The 27,090-nt window shown below is 32.3% G+C and overlaps 1 protein-coding gene across 1 annotated transcript in view; it reads left to right on the top strand.

Annotated features, from left to right (window-relative positions):
- The window catches only part of LPCAT (lysophosphatidylcholine acyltransferase), a 60,292-nt gene that overhangs the window by 30,458 nt on the left and 2,744 nt on the right, over positions 1 to 27,090 (top strand). Inside the window, exons 3-9 of the mRNA XM_075302793.1 lie at positions 17,876 to 18,021; positions 18,090 to 18,307; positions 20,381 to 20,648; positions 21,050 to 21,187; positions 21,264 to 21,389; positions 24,359 to 24,512; positions 24,576 to 24,677. Of these exons, the coding sequence (XP_075158908.1) occupies positions 17,876 to 18,021; positions 18,090 to 18,307; positions 20,381 to 20,648; positions 21,050 to 21,187; positions 21,264 to 21,389; positions 24,359 to 24,512; positions 24,576 to 24,677 (1,152 nt within the window). The remainder of the gene's footprint in view (positions 1 to 17,875; positions 18,022 to 18,089; positions 18,308 to 20,380; positions 20,649 to 21,049; positions 21,188 to 21,263; positions 21,390 to 24,358; positions 24,513 to 24,575; positions 24,678 to 27,090) is intronic.

Genomic DNA, 27,090 nt, shown 5'->3' on the forward strand with positions numbered 1-27,090 from the left:
ATCTTTGTCTCGGAATCAATACCTTAATCCTTAAGGGAAGGTCAAAAATCTTTGGATCCAAGTAAACTTTGTATACCCTCCACCATAGGATGGGGGGTATATTAACTTTGTCTTTCCGTTTGTAACACATCGAAATATTCCTCTAAGTCCCCATAAAGTATGGTGAAATTCTGAGTCGATCTAATGCCCTGGTCCTGTATATCCTTGCCTTTCGAAATAAAAGAACTAAAAACAATTTTCTTTCGTTTGGAATACGAAAGAAAGCTTTCGTTCGATATACAGGAACAGGCCCTAAGCTTGTCCGACCGTCCGTCCGTCTGTTGAAATCACGCTAACTTCCGAACCAAACAAGCAATCAACTTGAGTAGTAGTTGTTATTGATGTAAGTCAGATGGTATTGCAAATGGGCCATATCGGTCCACTTTTACGTATAGCCCCCATATAAACGGACCCCCAGATTTGGCTTGCGGAGCCTCTAAGAGAAGCAAACTTCATCCGATCCGGCTGAAATTTGGTGCATGGTGTTAGTATAGAGTCTCTAAAAACCAAGCAAAAATTGGTCCATATCGGTCCATAATTATATATAGCCCCCATATAAACCGATCCATAGATTTGGTTTGCGGATCCTCTAAGAGAAGCAAATTTCATCCGATCCGTCTGAAATTTGGTACATGGTACTAGTATATGGTCTCTAACAACCACGCCAGAATTCGTCCATATCGGTCCATAATTATATATATAGCCCCCATATAAACCGATCCCCAGATTTGGCTTGCGGAGCCTCTAAGAGAAGAAAATTTCTTCCGATCTGGCTGAAATTTGGTACATGGTAATAATATATGGTCTCTAACAACCATGTATAAATTGGTCCATAACAGTCCATAATTATATATAGCCCCCATATAAACCGATCCCCAGATTTGGCTTGCGGATCCTCTAAGAGAAGAAAATTTCATCTGATCCTGGTGAAATTTGGTACATGGTGTTAATATATGGTCTCTAACAACCATGCAAAAATTGGTCCACATCGGTCCATAATTATAGTTAGCCCCCTTATATAAACCGATCCCCAGATTTAGCTTGCGGAGCCTCTAAGAGAAGCAAACTTCATACGATCCGACTGAAATTTTGTGCACGGTAATATTATATGGTCTCTAATAACCATGCAAAAATTGGTGCACATCGGTTCATAATTATATATAGCCCCCATATAAACCGATCCCCAAATTTAGCTGCGGAGCCTCTAAGAGAAGCAAATTTCATACGATCGGACTGAAGTGTGGTACATGGTGTAAGTATATGGTCTCTAGCAACCATGCAATAATTGCTCCATATCGGTCCATAATTATATATAGCCCTCAAATAAACCGATCCATAGATTTGGTTTGCGGATCATATAAGAGAAGCAAATTTCATCCGATACGTCTGAAATTTGGTACATGGTATTAGTATATGGTCTCTAATAACCATGCAAAAATTGTTTCACATCAGTCCATAATTATATATAGCCCCCATATAAACCGATCCCCAGATTTGGCTTGCGGAGCCTCTAAGAAAAGCAAACTTCATACGATCCGGCTGAAATTTGGTACATGGTGTTAATATATGGTATCTAACAACCATGCCAGAATTGGTCCATATCGGTCCATAATTATATATATAGCCCCATATAAACCGATCCCCAGATTTGGCTTGCGGATCCTCTAAGAGAAGCAAATTTCTTCCGATCTGGCTGAAATTTGGTGCATGGTGTTAGAATAGAGTTACTAACAATTCCATATAAACCGATCCCCAGGTTTGATCTCCGGAGCCTCTTGGAGGAGCAAATTTCATCCGATCCGGTTGAAATTTGGTACGTAGTCTCTAATAACCATGCAAAAATTGGTCCGTATCGGTTTGTAATTATATATAGCCCCCATATAAAACAGCTGCCAAATTTGACCTCCGGAGCCTTTTGGAGAAGCAAAATTCATCTGATCCGGTTGATACTTGGTACGTGGTGTTAGTATATGATCTTTAACAATCATGCCAAAATTGGTACATATTGGTCCATAATCATATATAGCCGCCATGTAAACCGATCCCATGATTTGGTTTTGAAACCTATTGGAGCGGGAAATTTCATCCGACATTGTGCTAGTATATGGCCGCTAACAACCATGCCAAACTGGTCCATATCGGTCTATAGTTATATATAGCCCTCAGATAAATCGATGCCCAATCACACAAAAATTGGTCCATATCGGTTTATAAAGGGTGATACGGTCAAAATTTGGTCAAGGTCAAAATTTGGTCAAGGGAAAACGCGTATAAATCGGTGAAATCGTTTATTAAAAAAATCAAAGTAAATTTCTTTTTCAAGTTCAATTAGTATAAAATTCAGGAAAAATATTCAGGCTTTCGCTTTTCCAAATCCGAATTGCCGGGCCTCACGCTTGACACCTGCCATCAGATTTTGTACAGCCACCTTGTCCATCTTCTTCGCCGCAGAAAGCCAGTTTGCCTTGAACTGCTGCTCGTCCTTAGCAGTTTTTTTTTGTCTTCTTTAGGTTCCGCTTGACAATAGTCCAGTATTTCTCAATTGGGCGGAGCTCTGGCGTGTTGGGAGGGTTCTTGTCCTTGGGAACCACCTGCACGTTGTTGGCGGCGTACCACTCCATGGCCTTTCAATTTTGCATTTAAAAAACCTGAACACCCCTCATTTTGAAGGTGTGTGTGTGTAGAATTTTGCTCCTATTTTGATTTTGGAATTCACTCTTCAGTTGTCAAAATGCCGTCCAAGCAAGAAGAGCAGCGTATCAAAATTTTGCTCGGGCATCGCGAAAATCCGAGCTACTCGCAAGCAAAGCAGGCAAAATCGCTAAAAGTTGCCAAATCAACCGTTACAAATGTATGTATGGGTTATATTTTCCAAATTAGTGATGTACGCAGATGAGTCCTTACGAAATAATATCACATTAGTAAAAAATTTCTTAGGAAACAGAGTAAAATGTATAGTAGCTCCTGGATGGCCATATAAATGCAGTGGAATAAAGAGGAGTTTTTTTTTATATTTTGGAGATTCTCCGTACTTCTTTAAGCCTTTTTTATGCACGTAGAAGTAAAGAATTTCATATAAACCATCATTCTGAATCTTAATTATTATTTCGAAAATTCCCCACAAAAATCCCCAAATTTGCGGAAATTTCCCATCAAATCCCCCAAGTCCCCAACTCAAAAATTTTGTCCCCATCCATGAAAAAATATCCCCGATTTGGGGAAAAATCCCCAATACTGGCAACACTGGATGTTAGTTTTTCATAGAAGTTTCTACGCAATCCATAGTGGAGGATACATAAGAATCCTGGCCTGGCCGAACTTCCGGCCGAATATACTTGTTTTTGAGTGTTATTGTCAACAAAGAACTAACATCAGGTTTATCTGAGGTTTTATCTCAAAAAATTCCCTAAGAAATAATGGCATATTGACAGCCGATGAAATGTATCTCTTAAAGTAGCAATCTAATCAAAAATTTAGTCGCTTTAATTAATATCCATATCTGCACAGAAAAAAATATCACCAAAATATTTCCAATTAAAAAGTTAATTGAAGTTGAAAATTTTTTCAATTAATAAATTAATTGATACAATTAACTTTTTAATCATGATAGAAACATTAAGTTAATTAAGTCAATGATTGAAATTTTTAAAATGTTTAATTAAAAAATTAATTGATACAATTAACTTTTAATCAAATTCGGAAGACTAATTCAGTTAAAAAAAGTGCTGATTTTTTTTTACTTTTTTAATTAAAAATGTATTTCAAACAATCATTTGTTAATCCAAATAAAAACTCTAAGCCAATCTAACTAATTAATTAAAAATAGTTACCTTTTTTAATTAATAAATTAATTGCGTTTTGCAATCAACATCAATTAAAAAATTAATTGAATTTTGCTGAAAAAATCAATTAATTTTTTAATCAAGAATTTTTTCTATGCCCAATTAAAACTGTGATTGATACTATCATTTTCGTGATTGAAGACATTTCAATTAAAAAATTAATTGGATCAATTAATTTGGTGATTGAATCAGAGAAAATTTTTTTGTGTGATCATACATAATACCATAGTTCATGCAAAAATATTCAATAGGTACTGTTGGCAAAACCTCACTTTGAAATTTAATCATATTTGAAAACAAAAAAAGAGGCAAACAGCAGACCATGCACTTGACATCCATTTTGCTGATTGTGCTGCTGAGCTATTATGATGATGATGATGATGACGATGTGTATTTGCCAGTCTATCTGTCTAACTCACTATCTAAATGATATGCCCTGGCTGGCTATAAGCTTTTGCTTTCTTTGATTTTCATCTGGTTTTTGTTTGTTTGTGTTTTTTTGTTTTCGAAGATTTTTTTTGGCATTGTTAGATAGCCGCATATTAATCGCTTTTGCGAAATTATAAATGATACATTTTAATTTGCAGCCAAAACTGCTATTAGTGAGCATATGCTGGGCATATATACGTAAATATATATGCAAAAATTAATTTCTCTTTCATTTGTGTTTTCTTTGGGTAGAATGGCCATTCTCACTGAACATTTATGAAATCAATATAAATTATTATGATTTTTCTTAATTTTTGAAAACTATTATTTCAAATAAATCAGTTGTTAAATAAAGAAATATTTTATTTGGAAATTTTTCATTCAAGGTTTAAAGGTCAATGCATAACATTGACATCGATAAATGGGCGATGGTTATATGTACGAAACCCCCTTACCAAAGGTGGGTTATGCATTGACCTTTAAACCTTGAATGAAAAATTTGCAAATATTATATTTGTCTATTAGTGATGTCTGAATATCTATTTGATCTTTTTTTCTATGTTTATATGCCATATGGTTTTTTTTAACTTGATATTTTTTAAAGAATGTAGAAAAAAATCGAACGAATGTTTAACATATTACGTATGTGTTGTTTGCTTTAATATTTATTACTTTTCTTTTTTTTATATTTCGGTTAAAAAATATATTATTTTTAAATATCTGCAACAATGTATTATGTGAAATTTTACACAAAGAGTAGAATTAGCATATCAGATATACTTGCAAATTTTGGTTTGATTCCATATATACAGCGGTGGCAACTTTGACGTTGTTATGAGTTGACGATTTTTGAAAAAATATGAAGTTATACCACAAACATTTCATTTTAAGAGCATCCCTAAATCCCCCAACAAATTTTTTCCACTGCCGATGAATTTATTTGGAGCAGTCTTGAAAAATACGCTATTTTGAGTAACCCAGCAAAAAAAAAAAGCGTCTCCAAAAAAGTAGTGAAAATGTTCTGTTTGGAGCCGGAAGTGGTGCAAAATTGGCGCAAAAGCGATGAATTTAACACGGGCCCAGCAAAAAAATTTGGAAGTTCTTCTAAAGGCACAACTTTAAAAGCATTTCCAGAAATGTCTTCCCAAACAAGTTCTTTATTTTAGTCGCACAGTACACTCAGAGAAGAGTGAACCCATTAGCGAGTTATTTTTAACTAACCAGTGTTAATATTGAACTTCGTATGTCGCTAAAGAAGCATGTACCCATAGTAAGTTCAACATTTTCCTATAGGTTAGTAATTTGTTTTAAGTTTTGTCAACTTCAAATTTAACTGTTCAGAAGTAAAAAATTAACTAAATAATACATTTTTTGAAAACGAATCGGTCCGCTCCGCTCCGCTCCGCTCCGCTCCTCTTCGAGAAAATTATAGTACAAACATTGTATTCTTTGTTCAATTGAGTTTTATTTTATTTAGAAAAATCGGGCGGTACATATATGGGAGCTATAGCTAAATCTGAACCGATTTCGATGATTTTTTGCACATATAGTTAGTGCTACAGAAGATTACATTTAGCCAACTTTGAGTAAGATCGGTTGATAAATAAGGGTTTTATGACCTAATTTGGCAAAATCGGGCGATACATACAGTTTGTCAAGAAAGTGTTTTGACAATGGGATAAAAATTATGTTTTGTTCCAAAATTAAATATAATGAAATTTTAAAAAAATATTTTATTATGTATTTTGCAAAGTATACATACGTACACAGAATTAAAAATTTAATAAAATATTTAATATTTCAATTATTTCTAGAATTTGAAATATTTGGCAATGTCAAAAGACTTTCTTGACATACTGTATATATGGGACCTATATCTAAATCTGAACCGATTTCGATGCTAAATTTGACGACGATCGGTTAGTAAAAAAGTGCAACGTGACCCCATTTGTCGAAATCGGGCAATACATATATATGGGAGCTATATCTAAATTTGATCCGATTTCTTCCAAATTCAATAGCGTTCGTCCTTGTGCCCAAAAAAAAACTCCCTGTACCAAACTTCATCAAAATCGGTTAATAATTGCGACCGGAATCCTGTGAACAACAAATACATGGACAGACGGACGGACACCAAGCGCTAGATCGACTCAAGAGGTGATTCTGAGACGATCGGTATATATTTTATGGGGTCTAAAATCAATATTTCTGGTAGGCACATTTTTTGGCAGATCAAACTTATTATACCCTAACCACTATGTGGTTTAGGGTATAATGACTTTAAAACAATGTGTTGAAACATTTTATTAATTTTGAAGATTTTTTCAGAATATTAAATCCATTTTGACTTCATTAAAACGAAATTTTCATTCATGTTAGGATACACATTTTTATGTCGAATCACTTAGCTATAAGGACAAACAGACTTCATTGAAAAGTTTAGAGACTTTTAGACAAGAAAAAAACTTTATTTCAGAGAAATACGTCTTCTATTCTAAGCAAAATTCGTATTCGTATTTTAAGCATGTGAAATATTTGGCCTCCCGACAATATTCTTTGCGGTGCACCATCTACTATTTAATATGTGATAGAAACCAAATTTATGAAAATGGACCAAAATGGACCAAATTCTGTTTGGTCCGACCATCGGACCAAATTTAAAAATTAGAAATCTTTTGGACCAATTTTGGTCCGATCGGACCAAAACGGCAACGCTGATTGGAATTAAAAGTCTATACACAGAGTAGAAGTAACTACACTCCGAAAGTTTTTTTTGTTTTGCAACAGACGTAGAGAAGAAGTTTTGTTATATTTGTAATGTGTGTTTGTATGTTTATGTTTGCAACAACCTCCATCGAAATCAGTCCGTGGTATATTCTTACTCAGATCTAGTGTTACCTAATTTCGCTTTTTTCCCTTTATTGTAAAAATACATTTTCGAACAGCGTTTTTAAGAAATGTTCGTTCTCAAAAAAAGTAGATAACATGCAATAATACAAATCAAGTCATTATTTTTCAATGTGAGAAAAAAATTAAAATAAATCTATATGCGCACATTTTTCAACCAAAATTGAAACTATCCATAATTTTAATTAAATTTTCGAGAACTAATATCAGAAATAAGAGAATGCTAGGATATAGTACAATAGTAAAGCAAATATGAATGTCCTTACACTGAAAAAAAAAAGAATTTTTCTTAATTATTAAAGTCACGTTGACCTTACCTCAAAAATTTTATCTTTCATGTTATGATACACATTTTTAAGTAAAATCAATTAATTGTAAGAACATTACAACTTCATTCAAAAATTTATTGACTTTTGGACAAGGAAAAAACTTTATTTTAGAGAAATGCGTCTTCCATGTTAAGCAAAATTTGCATTCTTATTCTAAGGACATGAAATCTTTGAATTCACGACAATATTTTTTTCAATGTAGAAAACTAAAAAATTAAATATAAATAAGATCGTTTAATTGCATTTATTTGACGTTCATTACAAACATCTTTGTAGTAATACGGGATGAAATTGATCGAAAGTACTGTTGTTACTTTTACAACACATACTAGAGATATATTTTGACATTTGCCGTTTTTGAAAACAATTACTAAAAACATACGTTGTGTTTTCCCCAATGTACGTACGTACAAAAATACATATCGTACATTTTAAACGTTTACTCACACTACGCTAAGTACTAGCTATATTTGAAATTACCTACACAGTGTAATTTCAAAGTTACACATTTCATTCAAGTAATATTTTATTCGGAGCGGAGCGGTTTTTCATTTGGAAACCGCTCCGCTCCGGATTTTAGAAATGTCGCTCCCGCTCCGCTCCCGCTCCGGCAAAAAAAGGGCTTGCTCCGCTCCGCTCCGGATCCCTGGCTAGAAGTAGATTCACTCAACGCTAGTTAGAATTGACATTCATCGTTAGTTTATTTATACTAAAAATGGAAATTTGGTGTCCAACTAGACTTCGTACTATTGCACAGTAAAAGTGCAGTAACGCTGAGAAACTTCTTCGTACGTTGCTTCAAATTGCTTCAGTCCATTTACGAACCCACTGGGAGTTCTTAACCATTTTGCTGGTAATGGCCGTAAGTTCAATTTACTTCCACTGAGTTAATTTTGTTCATTAATAGTTAAATTTAACTAACTGTGAGTAAAATTTTAAACTACTCAATATTATGGAATTTACTTGTAGTTACGATGTTAAATTTTCTGAGAGTAAGTTCATTTGAGTCAATTTTTTTATAACTCGCCTTTTTTCATATTTTTGATGGAAAATTTAAATTTTTTGTTTCAAATAGGTTAAAAATAGGTTAAGAATTAATAAAATGTTAAAAATTATTTATATTTTGCCGAAAAAAAAAATGTCAAATCCATTCCGAAAAATTTCGAATTTTTGAAAATATTTGATGTCAAACGTTCCACACAAGCGTAAGTGTGCATTAAAATTCATAAAAAATTTTTTATTTGTCAAAATATCACAAAATTTCTTAATTCACATCCAAAACACGGAATTCGCATCGTACCTAATCGTACCTTAAGAAGTGATGCAAATTCAGTGCAACGGCTGTTAAAATGGAGGACATCCGTCCTATGACAAGCCCATGTTAAATTCATCGCTTCTGCGCACAAAATTTCTTAATTCACATCCAAAACACTGAATTCGCATCGTACCTTATGAAGTGATGCAAATTCAATGCAACGGCTGTTAAAATGGTGGGCATCCGTCCTATGACAAGCCCATGTTAAATTCATCGCTTCTGCGCCAATTTTGGACCACTTCTGGATCAAAAAAAAAAAAAAAAACATTTTCACTACATTTTTGGCGACGCTTTTTTGCTGGGGGGCTTGCCATAGGATGGATGTCCACCATTTCAACAGCCGTTGCACTGAATTTGAACCAATTTGTATGCATTAAAACTCATAAAAGATTTTCAAAATAATTTAAATGTCAAAATATCACAAAATTTCTTAATTCACATCCCAAAAAATTGGTAAAATTTCTAAGTAAAATTTACTCATTTTATTAAAAAAAAATATGTGTGAATTTGGAATTTAGTAATATTGTGTAATTCAATTGTGTTAAAGTAAGGAAAAAATAATTAAAATAAGGAAAATGTTTTCACATTTGAAACAATTTAACTAATATCAACTAATTTTCACAAACTAAAAAAAGTTAAATAGGCTGAATAAATTTTCGTAATTAAGAAAAATATAAAAAATAAATTATATTTCTTCTGAGTTTCTTATATCCGTACCATATATTTTTGATGCATTTCCATAAAAATATAACAATAATGGTGATTTATTTGTCCTTAAAAAAGTTTTTTTTTTGCTCTTTTTAATTATCTCAGTAAATTATGCAAACAAGTAAAAGAAAACTTCAAGCCTACTTTTGCCATACAAATTCATTCGATAAACTGTCAATAAATTGTTTTGCATATGGGCAGTAGTGTCTACTGTTATACAGAGTCTACTGTAATTAATTTTCAAAGAGATGCCATGTACGAAAATCTCACAGATAAGAGATTTTTTTTTTTGATTTCTGTTTGAAAACAAAACTCGTTTTTCTCTCGTTGAGTAATGGTATTTGGTATATGTGCGAAATCAGCCGATATACATGAAGAAGAGGCATACTAGATAAAACAATACAGACTAAAAAAAATAAAATAAAATAAAATCAACAACAAAATAAAACAAGTCAACAGTAAAAGTGTGTCACAGTCATTGTCAAATGAATGCGGCATGATTTTCTCTCTCTCCCTCTCCCTACACTACTGAACTCAAAATACTAGACGAAAGAGTGTGAAAATCTTCCGGCTATTAGTGTTGTTGTAGTAGTTTAAATGTTGGTGTTGGGGCTATATCGACCATCAACCCCGATGGTACCAAAAAAAGACAAAAACATGAAATTAATGATCTACTGTTAAGAATACCACCATATAGCCCTGGCCTAGTGCTGCAAGCCTATACTCATTCATTCTTTTAACATTGACATTGAATTCGCCGATCTCACGGAGCTTTGGTTTTTTTCTTTACAATCGTCATCGCTGACGAAAATAATTCTTAGTTTCTTATCGCTAAGGGTGTTTTGAGTGATTGAATTGTCAACTTGTTTGCATACATTTGTGAAAAAGAATCCCAAGTAATCCCAACACGTATTTGCATATTTGTGTGGGAAATTTCTATGAAATATGACTAAGCAGGAAGGCATTGCCCACTATTTTTATTATAAAAATGTGGTTTTAAGAATTTTCCAGATAAAAATGTTTTTTTATAGATCTTTGCATGAAAAATTGTGAATAATTGACAAAAATTTAAGAAATACTCATTCAATGGAAATTTCAAAAATAGAAAAATCCAAATTGATTCGAATTTTTCTTTCGAAAAATTTTATTTCTGTAGAAAATTTTGGCAAACTCTTATTTCTATACAAAATTTTATTTCTATAGAAAATTTTGGAAAAATTTTATTTCTATAGAGAATTTTGTAAATATTTTATTTCTATAAAGAATTTTGTCAAACTTTTATATTTATAGAAAATTTTGTCAAACTTTTATATCTATAGAAAATTTTGTCAAAATTTTATTTCTATAGAAAATTTTGTCAAAATTTTATATTAGAAAATTTTGTCAAAATGTTACTTCTATATCTATATCTCTTCAGAAAAAGTTTGGACCCCCCTCCCAGAATTAGGAAACCTACTTATGTATGGTATATAGATTTCCATTGTATATTGCATACATATATAGAGAGGAGAGATATTACAAAATGAAGTTGTTTATCTCGCAAAAAAATTAGCAAAGCAAAATTCAGTCATTCCAGTAGACTGCGTATCACTGGAATTCCAAAAGAAGAAATTGAGAACCTAACTGAAATATTTAGTAATTTTTGTGGGCTGCTAAATATCCCCCAAAATAGACTCCATTTATCGTGTCGACAGAATAAGAAAGTATGCTGTTAGGAAAAGTTTTCAAACAGAGGATGTCATTTGTATAAAATCTAACACCCCTTCTGATAAAAATTTGATTTTAAAAGAAGCAGCAAAGCATCGAAAATGTCATAAGAGCCCCAGAAATTTGTGTAATGTTGTTTTCTTTTCTGAAAAAATGCTTTGCCTTCATTTTGTCTGTAAAGAAAGCACATTTTTTAAATGTTGCCAGCAACCAAAAACATGATATCATTTCAACGGGCAAAAAAGAATTCAAAGGAGCAAACAGGGCAATCGTAGCACTCTCGTTTGTCGGCAGTGCTGAAAATGCCCGCAATTTGCCTCTATGTGTGGCACTATTTTCACAGAACAGAATTCGAAGCCTTTTTGCACTTTTGCCAGTTTTTTTAGAAAAGAACCTATGAGGTTAATTTTCCGGGCAAAATGGAAAAAGTGGGCACTTTTTTACAGGAAAAGAAAACACCACAATTTTGGTTTAGAGATTACAATTCACAACTATGGAATTTTAAAATCTGCATTAAAACTACGACTTTATAAACAAAATTAAAAGTGTTTTTAGCGTGCATGACTTAATTTATGTGATGAGGACGAACCAATATTGATAAAATTTTCGAATGAATTGGGCCAATTTTTTAGGTAATTTTAACTTTATCCATGCCAATGTATTATTACCTGAGAGCATATGCCGCGCGAGCTCACATTTGACCAAAAACAACAATGTGTTGATGATTCTGAGCGGTGTTTGCAGCTGTTAACTCGTAATACACCCGAGGTTTTCCGTCGATATGTGACAATGGATGAAACATGGCTCCATCACTACACTTCTGAGTCCAATCGACAGTCGGCGTGGAAAGACTCAAAAGTCCGCTGACAAAGTAATGGCCTCTGTTTTTTGGGATGCGCATGGAATAATTTTTATCGATTATCTTGAGAAGGGAAAAACCATCAACAGTGACTATTTATGGCGTTATTGGAGCGTTTGAAGGTCGAAATCGCGGCAAAACGGTCCCATATGAAGAAGAAAAAAGTGTTGTTCCACCAAGACAACGCACCGTGCCACAAGTCATTGAGAACGATGGCAAAATTCATGAATTGGGCTTCGAATTGCTTCTCCACCCACCGTATTCTCCAGATCTGTTCTCAGACCTCAAAAGGACGCTCGCAGGGAAAAAATTTGGCTGCAATGAAGAGGTGATCGCCGAAACTGAGGCCTATTTTGAGTCAAAACCGAAGGAGTACTACCAAAATGGTATCAAAAAATTGGAAGGTCGTTATAATCGTTGTATCGATCTTGAAGGGAACTATGTTGAAGAATAAAAACGAATTGAGACAAAATATATGTTTTTCTTTGTTAGACCGGGGACTTATCTGCCAACCTGTTAGGTAGCAAATCTATTTTTAAAATATTGATACTTTTATTTATTTATTTATTTATTCAGCTATGGTAAGCCAGATTCAAGATAAATTCAATAATACAATAAGTTTATAATTACGTTAAAGTTAAAAAATACGGACAAAAAAATAAGTAAGGATAAAAAAACTGGGTTTTTGAACAAAACAGATAGATTCAACTTCTTTAAAATGTGACTATTACAACCAGAAAAAAAGAAGTTGAGAAGAAAAAAAAACTGGTGTACGTTGGCATAATAACGGAACAGGGTTGGCCTGTCACAAACTGTGACTTTTGCGACATACATTTGCGACGGTATAATACGTATGTCGCAAAAGTCGTAAACCTACTGTAGAAAACCAAATTTTGAATCGAAGAAATCCTGAACATTTTTTAATTTAGTTTGACAGCATTCGCTGTGAGTTTCTGCAGAAATTTGTGAAAGTTTTCCCATGTTCAAGCCTATTTTCTTAGGTGGTATCGAAAGTCCCGTTGGTGAGTGTGCAAAATACATTGGGGTTATATTGGACAGGAGACTGAACTTAAAGCCAAGAAAGGACGAGAAAATTCACGGTTACCCTGTACTCGTGCAAAAGGCAATAGGGAAAATGTGGGGACTAAAACCGAAAATTGTGAACATTCCTAAGAATTGAAACTTCTTCGCACATACCATCGTCTTGGATATCATCGAATTCGCCGCCTAGCTGACGCGACTAAAGTATTTTCAGTTTGCGACTTTTGTTACTTTTTCTACATTTACGACGCGTATGTGACGTTTACGACGTTTACAACTTTGCGACAGTCGCAAACCTAAAAAAGTTTGATACAGACCATCTCTGTAACGGAATAGTCACAAGCAGGAACAAAAAAATGTAAGCCGGTGACAGGAACAATTGAAGTGATCAGATTACAGGAAATCGGTGAGACGACAATCAGGAAACAGTAAATAGAAGAAACACATGGAACGGTAGAGGCAGGAACAATTTGCTGACAGATGAGATAGGTTAGCAGGAACAACTTGGAAGGCAGGAACAGTGTTACGATCAGAACAGGAGAGAAGTTTACTGGAACAATTCTCGAGACAGACAATTTTCAAGGTACAGAGAAAAAAAACTTACACACAAAAAAATAATTCTTTCCTCCCAAACGAAATTTTAGACAAACAAAGTTCGTTTCTCATTTGCTTTTCGTTGAAAGGAAGTGTATTTGGAAGAAAATTATATACTTTTTGTGATAAACGTTTATTCTTTTCCAGGATGTAAAAGCAATTTCATAAAGACTAACTCAAAAAAATTTTTTTCTGGCTAATTGCATTTTCCCTCACATCTTTCTCACTTCCACGAAGTTTTTTTAATTCTTAGCACCTTTTTCTGTAATACAAACAATGTAGAAGAAATTATACGATTTTATAAATTTTTAATTTTTTTTACCTTTCGCCTGGACTGAGAATCGAACCGCGGACCATGCAATTTGTAAGGCAGCACACTATCCACTGAGCTACGTAGCTGTTATTGTCATCAATAGCTAATTATCCATATAAGTTATATTAATATAGTATAGCTTGCGGCGCCCACGAGCCGATTAAACAAAGTTTATTTAACAGAAAAATACATTTAGTTTGGGACCGTGGAGCAGTGGTTGCTACGTCGGACTTGCATGCCAAGGGTCGTGGGTTCGATCCCTGCTTCGACCAAAGTTTTTTTTTACAGATATTCCAGATATGGTCGGAAGATTCCGAAAAAAAATTTCAATATTACATTCTACTATATTACATTTTTACTATGAACTAAAATGTGTCTTATTAAAGACCTAAAGTCAGAAAAGAACAGTGTTTGATATAAACGAAATGGACTGTGTTGCTGGTTCAAAAATAACTCTTTTTATTGAAAAAATAAAAATTGTGTAACAAACGAATTTTTTTGGTGATAAAAGTGTATACTTTTCGAAGCAATTCAAAAAACTCTAACAAAAAAAAAACGTTTTCGGTACACGTTTTCCAAACGTTTTTTTTTTGCGTGTAGGTAGAATAATAACGAAGTTCCATTGCAAAGCTTAAAGTGGTGTTCGATGTTGGGCGACGTGTATCAAAACCCGTTTAACAGTATGTATCGGATCAGATAAATCAAATACGTTGCTAAATTCATTATAATGTTTACAGAGTCGGTAAAAGGAACTGTGTTCCTCGTAATTATTTCTACAGACGGGTACTTTCAATGGAAAATATTGTCGCGTAACACGTGAAGGAACATTAATGTCAAGTTTACTAATCAATTGTTGTGAGTTAATTTCATCTTTCAAGAGTCTACTAATAAAAACCACATCAAACACTAAACGTCCTCCAATTTAACGTTGTCAGTATAATATTCCGTCAATAAAGCGTTGGACCGAAAGAAGGTCATCTTTTTGCATTTGCCAAAGTTGAGACACATCCCATTAATGTTACACCAGCGAACAACCTCATCCAAATCGCCCTGTAATCGACAAGAATCAATCGTCGTGCTAATCGACGAAAATAATTTCATCATCATCCGCATACATTAATATATTTGAGTGATGAATGACCGATGACAGATCGTCAAGATAAAGAGCGAACAGTACTGGTCCGATATGGCTTCCCTGAGGAACCCCAAATGTAACCGATATCTTACGATATGGTTGACCCTTAAACATAACGCATTGAACCCTGTCAGACAAGTAAGATGAAATCCAGCATAGTAAAGCTGGAGGAAACCCTAGCGCAGATAACTTATACAACAATAGACGATGACTAACCTCATCAAAGGCCTTGCTGAAGTCAGTATAGATAACATCAACCTGATTACGCCTTGAGAATACATCATGTATATATGAGGTAAACTCCAAAAGATTCGTCGACTTCCCTTTCATAAAACCGTGTTGACACACCGAAAATATAGACCTTAATGAGTGAACGAGTGTATTAGTAACCAATCGCTCAAAAAGCTTCGGAATAGCACTTAGTTTGGTTATTCCTCTGTAATTCTCAATCTCCGTCGTATTCCCCTTCTTGTGCAAGCTCTCCTTCCATAACGTAGGAAAACAACCTGAAGACAAAGAATAATTGAATAGATTCGTCAGGGGAATGCACAACGCGGATGCATAGTTCCTTAATACTGCAGAAGGAACTCCAGGCTAAAATCCAATTTCAAAGAGCAAAGCGCACTTAACACCTCGTCAGACGTAAACCATATATTGGGAATCGTATCGAATGTGCGAATCCTGTAAGGGTAATATACATCAACAGACGAATACTCAACATAAGTCTTCTCAAAAAAATCAGTTAAAAAATAAGTTAGAAATACCATAAATATCCGAACACTCCTTGTCCAAGTACCTAAGTGTATTTGGAAAACTCGTCACATTCCTCTTAGAGTTCACAAAATTATAAAAACATCTTGGATTAGCATTAAGGTTAGATCTCATACGTTCCAAATATCTCTCATAGCATTCCTTAGACTTCTCTTGATATAAGTAACGTGCATTAATATACCTCGTGTAGTTCAAGTTCGAGTTCATATTTTGAACAATATGTTATCTTCTTTTTAATAATACCTTCAGGAATAAAAAGAAATACAAATCGTATTCACAAGTACCTTGGCAAAAGCATCTATAGTTAATATTTTGAATAAAGTCTTATTTCTAATAATAGACCTCAAATAGGGTACACAGAGAAAATTCACGAAAATTTTTTCAATTAAAATTTTAATTGAGTTTTAAAAAATAATCAATTAATTTTTTAATTGAAACAAAAATCGATCACAAAAATTAATAGTATCAAGTAAGTTTTTAATTGGATAAATTAATTTTTTAATTGACTTTCAATAAATTTTTTACTATCATTTCTGTGATTGAAGACATTTCAATTAAAAAATTAATTGGATCAATTAATTTTGTGATTGAATCAGAAATGTTTTTTTTATGCCGATTTAAGTAGTCGCATGATTTAACTATTTTTTAAATAAATAAAATATAATTGTTGGTATTTTTTTTATTTATTCTAAGATAATGGTATAAGACTTCTTCTTTATAATGTACTTTCGGGTATTCCAATCATTTCAGATGAGCATTAATTAAATGCATTAAAAAAAATAATAAAAATCGAATATCATATACAGTTTATACATGAGGTGATGTTCATAAAAAAAATAATATACATGTATATATATTATTTAAAGGAACCAGTTTACGCATAATTAAGAAAACAATTCATTTACAAGGTTAAAAAAAAGCGATGGAGATTTTTTTTCTTCAAATAAATACAATGCGAATGCGATTTTGTTATAACGCTCGTTAATCCGCTAATGTTTGTCTGTATACACTAACAATCTATAAACAAATTTACCTTTAGGTAAACAAAAAAAAAAAAAAAAAAGGAAAATACTATTGTATACGTTCCCAGAATATAAACACGAATTTTATTTCTCCTAATACGAGAAGAAAATTAAATTTGTAAATAATTTACATTTCATTTTCCAAAAACTTTTGCATTGTTTTTGGAAAATGAAATGTAAATTATTTACAAATTTAATTTTCTTCTGTCATTAAATATTGTCTGACAATTTTATACCGATTTACAATTAGCGTCATATTCAAATGCTTTCACAAATCTTTGCAAATAAATTATTTTCTATTTTTGTAGAATTTTACAATTGATAGGCTTTATTTCCGGCGCGGGGATTATGTAGATAAGGTGGGGTTTTATTTTGCAAATCAAATCATACGATATTCTACTATCTAATCATATTGGTCATTCATATCTTTTGGAACAAGTATATTTATTAAAATAAAATATATGAGGTTAAAATTGATTAATATGTATTTTTAGAGATCAAAATCAGAATTTAAATCCTTCCTAAATTATTTACCTACACAGAAAAAAATTTCACGAACATTTTTCCAATTAAAGTTTTAATTGATTTTTAAAAAGTATTCAATTAAAAATTTAATTGATTCACAAATTTTTTAATTGAAACAAATTTCAATCACATAAATTAATAGAGTATCAATTAATTTTTTAATTGTATCAATTATTTTTTTATTGACTTTAAATTTTTTTGATTCGTACTATCATTTCTGTGATTGAAGACATTTCAATTAAAAATTAATTGGATCAATTAATTTCGTCATTGAAGACAAAAAAAATATTTTTTGTATGTATTTTATTTATTGATGTTTTTATTTTTTGGCTTTTCCAGATTTATGTACTTACCGTGCTTTTGGTACCCATACGTGTAGTGGGTTGTGTACTTTCTTTAGTCACAGCATGGATTTTCGCCTGCATTGGTCTCTATGGAACAACTGTGGAAGAAATAAATAAACGTCCTTTGTCCGGATGGCGCAAGTATGTGTTTTTTGTTTTTATTCTAGTGTTCTTTTTTTATTTAATATGCCCCAATTTTTGTTTTACAGAAAAGTACGATCCTTGGTAGCAGTTTGCATGCGCTCCTTATATGCTGCTGGTTCATTTCACTATATCTCATTCAAGGGACAACGCGCCACAGCCAAAGAAGCTCCAATTATGGTTGTTGCACCTCACTCATCATATGTTGATTCCATAGTTGTGGTTGCCACAGGACCACCAGCTATCGTGGCGAAACAAGAAACTTCGGATATACCTTTATTGGGAAGTACGTACCACAGTTATACACAACCTTTATACACAGTATCAACCTTCGAAAATTGCCCTATTGGTTTTCGAAATACCCATTCAGATCTATTCACTTTTGCGTGTATTTAAACCAATTGTCGAAGCATTTTATTTCTAACGAAAATTTTGTCAACATTTTTTTTCTATAGACAATTTTGTCAAAATTTTATTTCTAAGAAGATTTTGACAAAATTTAATTTCTATAAAAGATTTTGACAACATTTTATTTCTATAGAAAATTTGAACAAAATTTTATTTCTATAGAAAATTTTTGCAAAATTTTATTTCTATAGAAAATTTTGACAAAATTTTATTTCTAGAGAAAATTTTGTCAAAATTTTGTCAAAATTTTATTTCTATAATTTTGACAAAATTTTATGTCTATAGAAAATTTTGACAAAATTTTATTTCTATAGAAAATTTTGACAAAATTTTATTTCTATGTGAAATTTTGTCAAAATGCTATTTCTATTTGAACTTTTGTCAAAAGTTTATTTCTATAGAAAACTTTGTCAAAATTTTTATTTCTATAGAAAATTTTAACAAAATTTTATTTCTTATATTTCATGTTAGCCTGATACCGACACAGGCAATTGACGTCCAAATGCATTATATCTAATTATACAATTATTTTTCGAGCTTTATGGACAGATATAGATTAAGGAACATGGTTAATAGAACCATTGAAAAGAAAACGCCAGATACAAATCTATACACGCCTGGACTGTACATGTTTCGGTTCGGGCGAATGAACCTTTCCACAGCCTTTAGTATAGATCTGGCTGGGAGAGATAACTCAATTTTGGGCCCTTTATGCTAACTCCTTATGGAGAAAACATTTGGGAAATTTCCTCTTACAAATTGAATCATCTTTTCTCCCACTGTACATCATCTTTTCATATAACTTACAAGTCCCTTAATCTTATTCTTATTTCGTTTTATTTCTATAGAAAATTTTTCCAAAATTTTATTTCTATAGAAAATTTTTGCAAAAATTTTATTTGTTTTGATTGTTATTGTTGGCTTCTCTTCAATCGTTATTGTATGTTTTTGATCTCAGCTTAAAGCCATGCATTGACTAAACTACAAGTGTAGCTTAACCAACAGAGGAAAAGTATGCTTGTCAAATTTATTTGGGCAAAGCCTATAGACTGCAAGATGGTTGGATGTACAGCTGTTTCGGAATTACCACATTCCTCATCAGCATCCTCTACTTGCAGCAAAACTATCAACCAATTATCAGAATAAATTCGTGTAATTCACTTTGGGTTGTGTGACTTACCCGAATTTATTCTGATAATTGGTTGATAGTTTTGCTGCAAGTAGAGGATGCTGATGAGGAATGTGGTAATTCCGAAACAGCTGTACATCCAACCATCTTGCAGTCTATAAGGCTTTGCCCAAATAAATTTGACAAGCATACTTTTCCTCTGTTGGTCAAGCTACACTTGTAGTTAATGCATGGTTTTAAGCTGAGATCAAAAACAACAATAATGATTGAAGAGAAACCAACAATAACAAACAAAACGAAAATTTTATTTCTATAGAAAATTTTTGCAAAATTTTATTTCTATAGAAAAATTTGTCAAAATTTTATTTCTATAGAAAATTTTGTGAAAATTTTGGTTTTATAGAAAATTTTGTTTCTATAGAAAATTTTGTCAAAATTTTATTTCTATAGAAAATTATGTCAAAATTTTATTTCTATAGAAAATTTTGTCAAAATTTTATTTCTATAGAATATTTTGTCAACATTTTATTTCTATAGAAAATTTTTTCAAAATTTTATTTCTATATAGAAAATTTTGTCAAAATTTTATTTCTATATAGAAAATTTTGTCAAAATTTTATTTCTATATAGAAAATTTTGTCAAAATTTTATTTCTATAGAAAATGTTGACAAAATTTTATTTCTATAGAATGTTTGGTCAAAATTTTATTTCTATAGAAAATTTTCTTAAAATTGTATTTCTATGGAAAATGAGGTCAACATTTTATTTCTATATTTATTTCTATGTCTAAAATATCTCTCTCTTACTTATTTGCCTTGCAGAAATCATCAATTATGCCCAACCCATATATGTACAACGTGAAGATCCAAATTCCAGACAAAATACCATACGTGAAATTGTTGACAGAGCACGCTCTGAAGAGGATTGGCCACAGGTGGCTATATTTGCAGAGGGTACATGTACAAATCGGCAGGCTCTGATTAAATTCAAAGGCGGTGCCTTTTACCCGGGTGTACCAGTACAACCAGTTTTAATAAAATATCCCAACAAATATGATACATTCACTTGGACCTGGGATGGACCTGGAGTGTAAGTTCCTTTATGAGATACTAAATACAGTGAAACTTTTCCAACATGGACACTTTGAAAACCGGAAACCTTCCAAAAGTGGACAGTTTTCTGGGAACGATTGCGAAAATTCACCTTTGCTAAATAAAATTAAACTTCCTAACCGGCCACCTCCCAAATGTGGGCAAAATTTAGGGTGTCCACTATTCTAGGGTTTCACTGTGTATTAACTAAATGTTATTAAAACATATAAATTCGAATAGACAAGTGTTAATATAGATTTATAAAAATTTAAACTAGAAGAAAAATTACTTGGCGAGGTTTTCTTTATTTTAACATTTTGGAGAATTCCTTCCAAATCTATATTTGGAATTAGTCTATTTTTTGATAATATTATTTTTTTCTCTCCATTTGCTTTATAGATTACGCTTACTTTGGTTGACCATGGCTAGTTTTTATAGTCGATGTGAAATCGAATTTTTACCAGTTTACAATCCATCTGAGGAGGAAAAAGCTAATCCAAATCTATATGCTAAAAATGTTCGAGAAGTTATGGCCAAGTAAGTTTCATTAACATTTAAAAATCTTATAACGAGTTTAACAATTATCTTTATTATGTCTGTATTTTTTTTCTAGAGCATTGGGTGTACCTACTTCCGAATACTCTTTTGAAGATGTTATTGTGATGACCAGAGCGAGAGAATTGAAAATTCCTTTGTCTGGTGATATTGTGGAAATTGAAAGAACTTTAGATAAATTAGGGTAAGTAATAAAATAAAATAAAATAGATTGGTGCACTAGACAAATATGAGTCAAAAATGTTAATTGGTTTGACTGTGACGATATATTCTTTTTCGATTTCAAAACTTTTTCAAAATTTAGGAAATTGTTTTTTCCACTTTTTGGCGTTTTGAAAATATCGACTTTTCGATTGTTTCAAAAATGGTAAAAATAGATTTTCCGATTTTTTACAATTCCGCAAGCTGACTTTTAACATTCGCGATTATTGAAAAGTCGACTATTGACGTGGTGATTATCGACTTTTTTTATGAATTTTCAACTTAAAAAAATATGATTTTAATACCCACCACCAAAGAATGGTGATAAGGGTATAATAAGTTTGCTATTCCGTTTGTAAACCTCCAATAATGACCCTTTCGTTTGGGCACAGTTTCGTTATTGGTATGCATGCAGGTCAAGTTCGAAAATGGGCAATATCGGTCTTGGTCTAGCTCCCATATAAACCTTCCCCCTCGATTTGGGGTTTTGGGCTTTTATAAATCGTAGATTTTATCCGATTTGCCTAAACTTGGAAATCTAAAGGTATTTTAGGACGACAAATATGGGTGCCGAATAAAGTGTGCATCGGTCCATGTTTTGGTTTACCCCCATATAAACCGACCCCCGCGATTTGGGGTATTGGGCTTCTAGAAATCGTAGATTTTATCCGATTTGCCTAACATTGGAAATCTAAAGGTATTTTAGGACGACAAATATGGGTGTCGAATATAGTGTGCATCGGTCCATGTTTTGGTATAGCTCCCATATAGGCCGATCTCACGAATTGATTTCTCGGGCTTCTAGAAACCGAATTTTTTTTGCCGATTTATCAGAAATTAGAAATCTACAGGTATTTTAGACCCACAAAGACCTTCGTCGAATTTAGTTTGTCTTCACACGCCGATTGTCGGTTTTGTTGAAAAACTCATTTTCGGTGGACCGGTGGAACCCATATATTTAAGAACTCTACAACGGGCCTTCGGTGTTTTTATTTTCAATGTAAAATTGTTAGGTTAGGTTATGGAGGATGACACAAATCCGAACTAGCGGATTTGTGTCAACTTAGACCATAGTTGGTCCATTGCGGTTCCTCAAACTTCTTTCCATCTTCCTCTTCGTGTCTGTCTCGCTCCGGCCGGAATGAGTCCATTCTATGATAATGTGTCCTTCGGAAGCGCTTAGGTCCTCCACCCCGATGCCTTGATGAAGGGGAGAATACTCATCAGGCTGCATTCTCGTAAGTCTGTCATAGTCTGAAAAAAATAAGAGCCCAGTATCTTGTTTCTTCTTTAAAACTGACCCGATTTGGACAATATTTTGTCAGACTTCTATAAAATCTTGGGCACAGCTAATACCTTGGGTATAAATATGGCAAATGAATGAGTGCATTCTATGATAATGTGTCCTTCGGATGCACCTAGGTCCTCTACCCCCATGCCTTGATGAAGGGGAGAATACTCATCAGGCTGCATTCTCGCAAGTCTGTCATAGTCTGAAAAAAAAATAAGAGCCCAGTATCTTGTTTCTTCTGAAAGATAGTGCTGGACACTGGCAAAGGAACTTAAATGAATCATCTGTAGCCTCGGGGTCCAGACACCACCTACAAATATAATCATTCGCTAGACCGATCCTTACCATGTGTTTTCCCAGAGTGTTGTGTCCTGTTATGATGCCTGTTATCGACCTAACATCCCCTCTTTGTAATGACATCAGGATGTCAGAGTTCCTAATATTATACTCGTCCCATATCAGCTTCGTTTGTTCACAGCCTATAGAAGAAGTCCATCGTCTCTTCCATAAATCTTCATATTTGCTATTGATCTTGTAAATAAACAAAGAAAGTGGAGGAAAAATGTCCGAAATGACGTTATCCGTGCCACCTGCGCCTTCCTTAGCCAGTACATCTGCCTCTTCATTCCCAGTTATGCCATAATGTCCAGGTACCCAGCACAGAGTTACATTATGCTGTTCAGTGAAAACCGTAAGCTCTCTACGACAGCGGCTGACTACCTTCGACCTTATGTTCGTATTGCCCAGGGCATTTATAGCTGCCTGATTTTCGATGAAAATGCTGATATCACATCTAAATAACGGCCTCATCGATAGAAGTTCCGCAGCTTTTGCAATAGCAAATATCTCAAAAATTTTTTAATTTAATACCAAATTTTAACAATTAAATCTGGATATTTTAATAAACTGTAATAAATACATGTCCAAATAGATTCAGCGTATTAAAGAATAAAAAATGTCAATCTTTTTAAATTATCAATTAATTTATTTTTCATTGATTTTCTATGACAATACAGTCCACCGGGTTTTGGAAAAAATTCCGTTTTTAACGGAAAACCCACATTTTTCAAAAAAAAAAAAAAAAAAAAACACTTTCTGATCACTCTGTGTTTGTATCCCTAAATCGTCTTAAGGTTAAATGGTATGTAATTGCAAAAGTCATGCTTGTTTGATGGTTCCAGAAAAATATGAATATTATATTCAATTTGAAATTTGCATTTGCTGCTGAACAATATTTCTCCGAACATGAAATTTCGGCCGAAACCGAGTACTCGTTCGGGCTGTCCTATGCATCTAGGACTAAAACCCAATTTTCAGTAGCAGGAATTTGTCGTGGCGTTTTGTATTAGTTTCTTATTATTTATTATTTTTGATACGATTTTCAAAAAATCAATTTTGTGTTGTTGGGATGGTTTTGCGTTATAAGATTTTTTATTTGACATGAAAAGAGCCAGCATTACAGGATACTGTCTTAGTTGGGATTTAAAAAACATTTTCTAATCTTATAGCAATGTGGGCAATCGTTCTTGATTCTCTCGCAATCTAACAAGCTTTTATTTATATATGTATATATAAATATATTTTTTTTAATAAATATTTTTTATAATAAATTCTAATCTCAAATATTTTCCATATTATTTTTCTTTTTTTTTTCGTTTTAGTCTTATTAACTCAGAACGCATTCTACAATTGACTGAAACATTCTCATCTATACCAAATCGTGATAAATTAGACTTTTTGACATTCTCAGAGTTATTACAACAAGTTAATCTTAAAAATCCCCATTTACAACGATTGTTTGCAGTATTGGATTATGTAAGTATATCATTTATTAAATATTTAAATTTTTATTTATTTATTTATTTATTTTTATTGCAGCGTCGTTCGGGCACAGTTAGTTTAAAGAATTTACTATTATGCTCATTATTTTGTAGAATGAGTAATGCAGAAACCATTGAGTATTTAAAGGCTATTACAAAGGTGAGTTCTTGAAACCTAGCAAGTAAAGGTAACAATAAAAAATCATTGGAAAATATACATATAAATTCCAGCTAAAATGCGCCTTTTGTGCGATGGAACAAAAAATTGGAAACTGCGCCTTTTCCTCTCTATAAAAATTTGAAAAGGTCGAGTTTTTGATTTGTTTCCAAACTGAAAATGTTTGACAGTAAAACAAATAACGAAATATGCATCAGTTGTTTTTAGCCAACTTGGCCAAAAAGATAGTAGCTAAAAAAAAATTTTTTTTTTGCCCAAAACTCTGAACATTTACCATATTTTGCTTTTTGTAGCATTTATAGAATATATTTTTAGTTAGATCCTGAAGTACCTGAAAAATAGATCAGCAAACACTAAATGCTGTTATTAGCAGTGCCAATTTTGCTCGACTCCGACTCCGGCATTTTTTATCATCCTCGACTCCGACTCCGGATAATATAACTAAATCTCATTTTAATACCACTAATTTGTAGTTCTATTGTGGGGGTACCGTAAATGGATCGATATAAATTATCGGATTTATTTATGTGTGCAAAAAAAAAAGATTAAATTTCACATTTGATGCCAATTGAACTCTATATTTTAAATTTTAGGGCAATGTCGGTCCTATGTTTAATAAATAAAATAATGATATAAATACCCATCACAATATGAGCAGATATCAACAGTCTTCAGTTTATGTATTTATAGACAAGTAAAGAAAGTTCAAAGTCGGGCGGGGCTCATTGTATTATACCCTTCAACACATTGTGGGCTAAAATTATTGATACTATCTCAAATCCTTTAAATTTGTTGCGAACTATATAAAGGTTTATATTCCGAACCGATTTAGACAAAATTGTATACACTTCTACAAAATCTATGTACTTAAAATTTAAGTCTAACGTTATGGGACGAAACACAATTTTAGTAAAAACCAAATAAGGAAAGTCTGAATTCGGGCGGGGCCGACTATAATATACCCTACATAACTTTGTATTTAAATCTACATTTCGATAAAATCTCAACCACAATCTCAATCTCAACTAATATCTAAAACTGACCCGATTTGGACAATATTTTGTCAGACTTCTATAAAATCTTGGGCACAGCTAATGCCTTGGGCACAGTGTGGCGCAGGGTATAAATATGGGAAATATTTATAATATTAATAATATTTAGACAATTTTTCAAAAATGCATTTATGATTCATCATTCGATAAATATGAATTAGAGGTATAGGAAAATTAGAGTTTTACAAGTTTTTGTCTTAGCATTGAGTATCAGTGAGAATCAGTAAGAAACAAATTTTGAGAAAATTTGCTATAGAAATAAAATTTTAAATTTTTTTATTGTTTTTTTTTTTTTTTTTTTTGTTTTGAGAAAATTTGCTATAGAAATAAAATTTTGAGGAAAATTTCTAAGAAATACAATTTTGACAAAATTTTCTATTGAAATAAAATTTCGACCGAAATATCTATAGAAATAAAATTTTTAACAAAATTTTCTATAGAAATCAAATTTTGTTCGAAATATTTTAGATAAATTTTTATGGTGGTTGGCATTAAAATGCATCGATTCATCCCATCTTGTCTAACTAGCTAGTCTAACATTCTAGGAAATTTCCAATTACATTCCGTAATTGGAAGTTGCTTTTCATTTACAGTCATACCGTACATTGATCGAATGAATAACGCAATGGAAACTAATTTGCGCAAAAACTTTTTTAATTACAAAAAATTTGAAGTGTTTTAAAAAATTTAGTTTAGCCGGAGTCGGGTCGAGCAAAATTTTTACGACTCCGACTATAGCCCATTTCCAAAGATTTTGGCTTTACTTTAAAAATTTTGGTATTAATTCCGAGCCAAAGACGCGGAGAATACAAGTAAGGATACTTTTAAGACACAATTCTCTTTTAAATTTGGGTTTTGTGTACTTGCTTCTAGTAAGCAAATTTTAATTTTTCGCTTTTTCAGCTTTTTTTCTTCATATGCTACCAAAGTCCTTTAAAAACGAGTTAGCAACAACTTAATTTTCCAAATTAAGACTCGACTTCCAATAAAAATTATGCCATGTTTCAAGCAAAAAATCTCTTTAAAATAGAGTGTTGAAAAACATGTCCTATTTTTGAACGATTTTTTGCTTTGTAGTCAAGATGTAAAAAGACAACAAATTTACAGACAATTTCATTAAATTAAAAGAATTTTTCTGAATTATTAAAGTCAAGTTGACCTTAGCCCAAACATTGTTTTTCATGTTATGATACCCATTTTTATGTGAAATCACTTAATTATAAGGACAATACGACTACATTGAAAAGTTGATCGACTTTTGGACAAGGAAAAAACTTTATATTAGAGAAATGCGTCTTCTATGCTAAGCAAAATTTGTATTCGTATTTTAAAGACATGAAATC

The sequence above is a fragment of the Haematobia irritans genome, chromosome 3 (assembly GCF_050003625.1).
Source record: "Haematobia irritans isolate KBUSLIRL chromosome 3, ASM5000362v1, whole genome shotgun sequence".
Taxonomy (NCBI): domain Eukaryota; kingdom Metazoa; phylum Arthropoda; class Insecta; order Diptera; family Muscidae; genus Haematobia; species Haematobia irritans.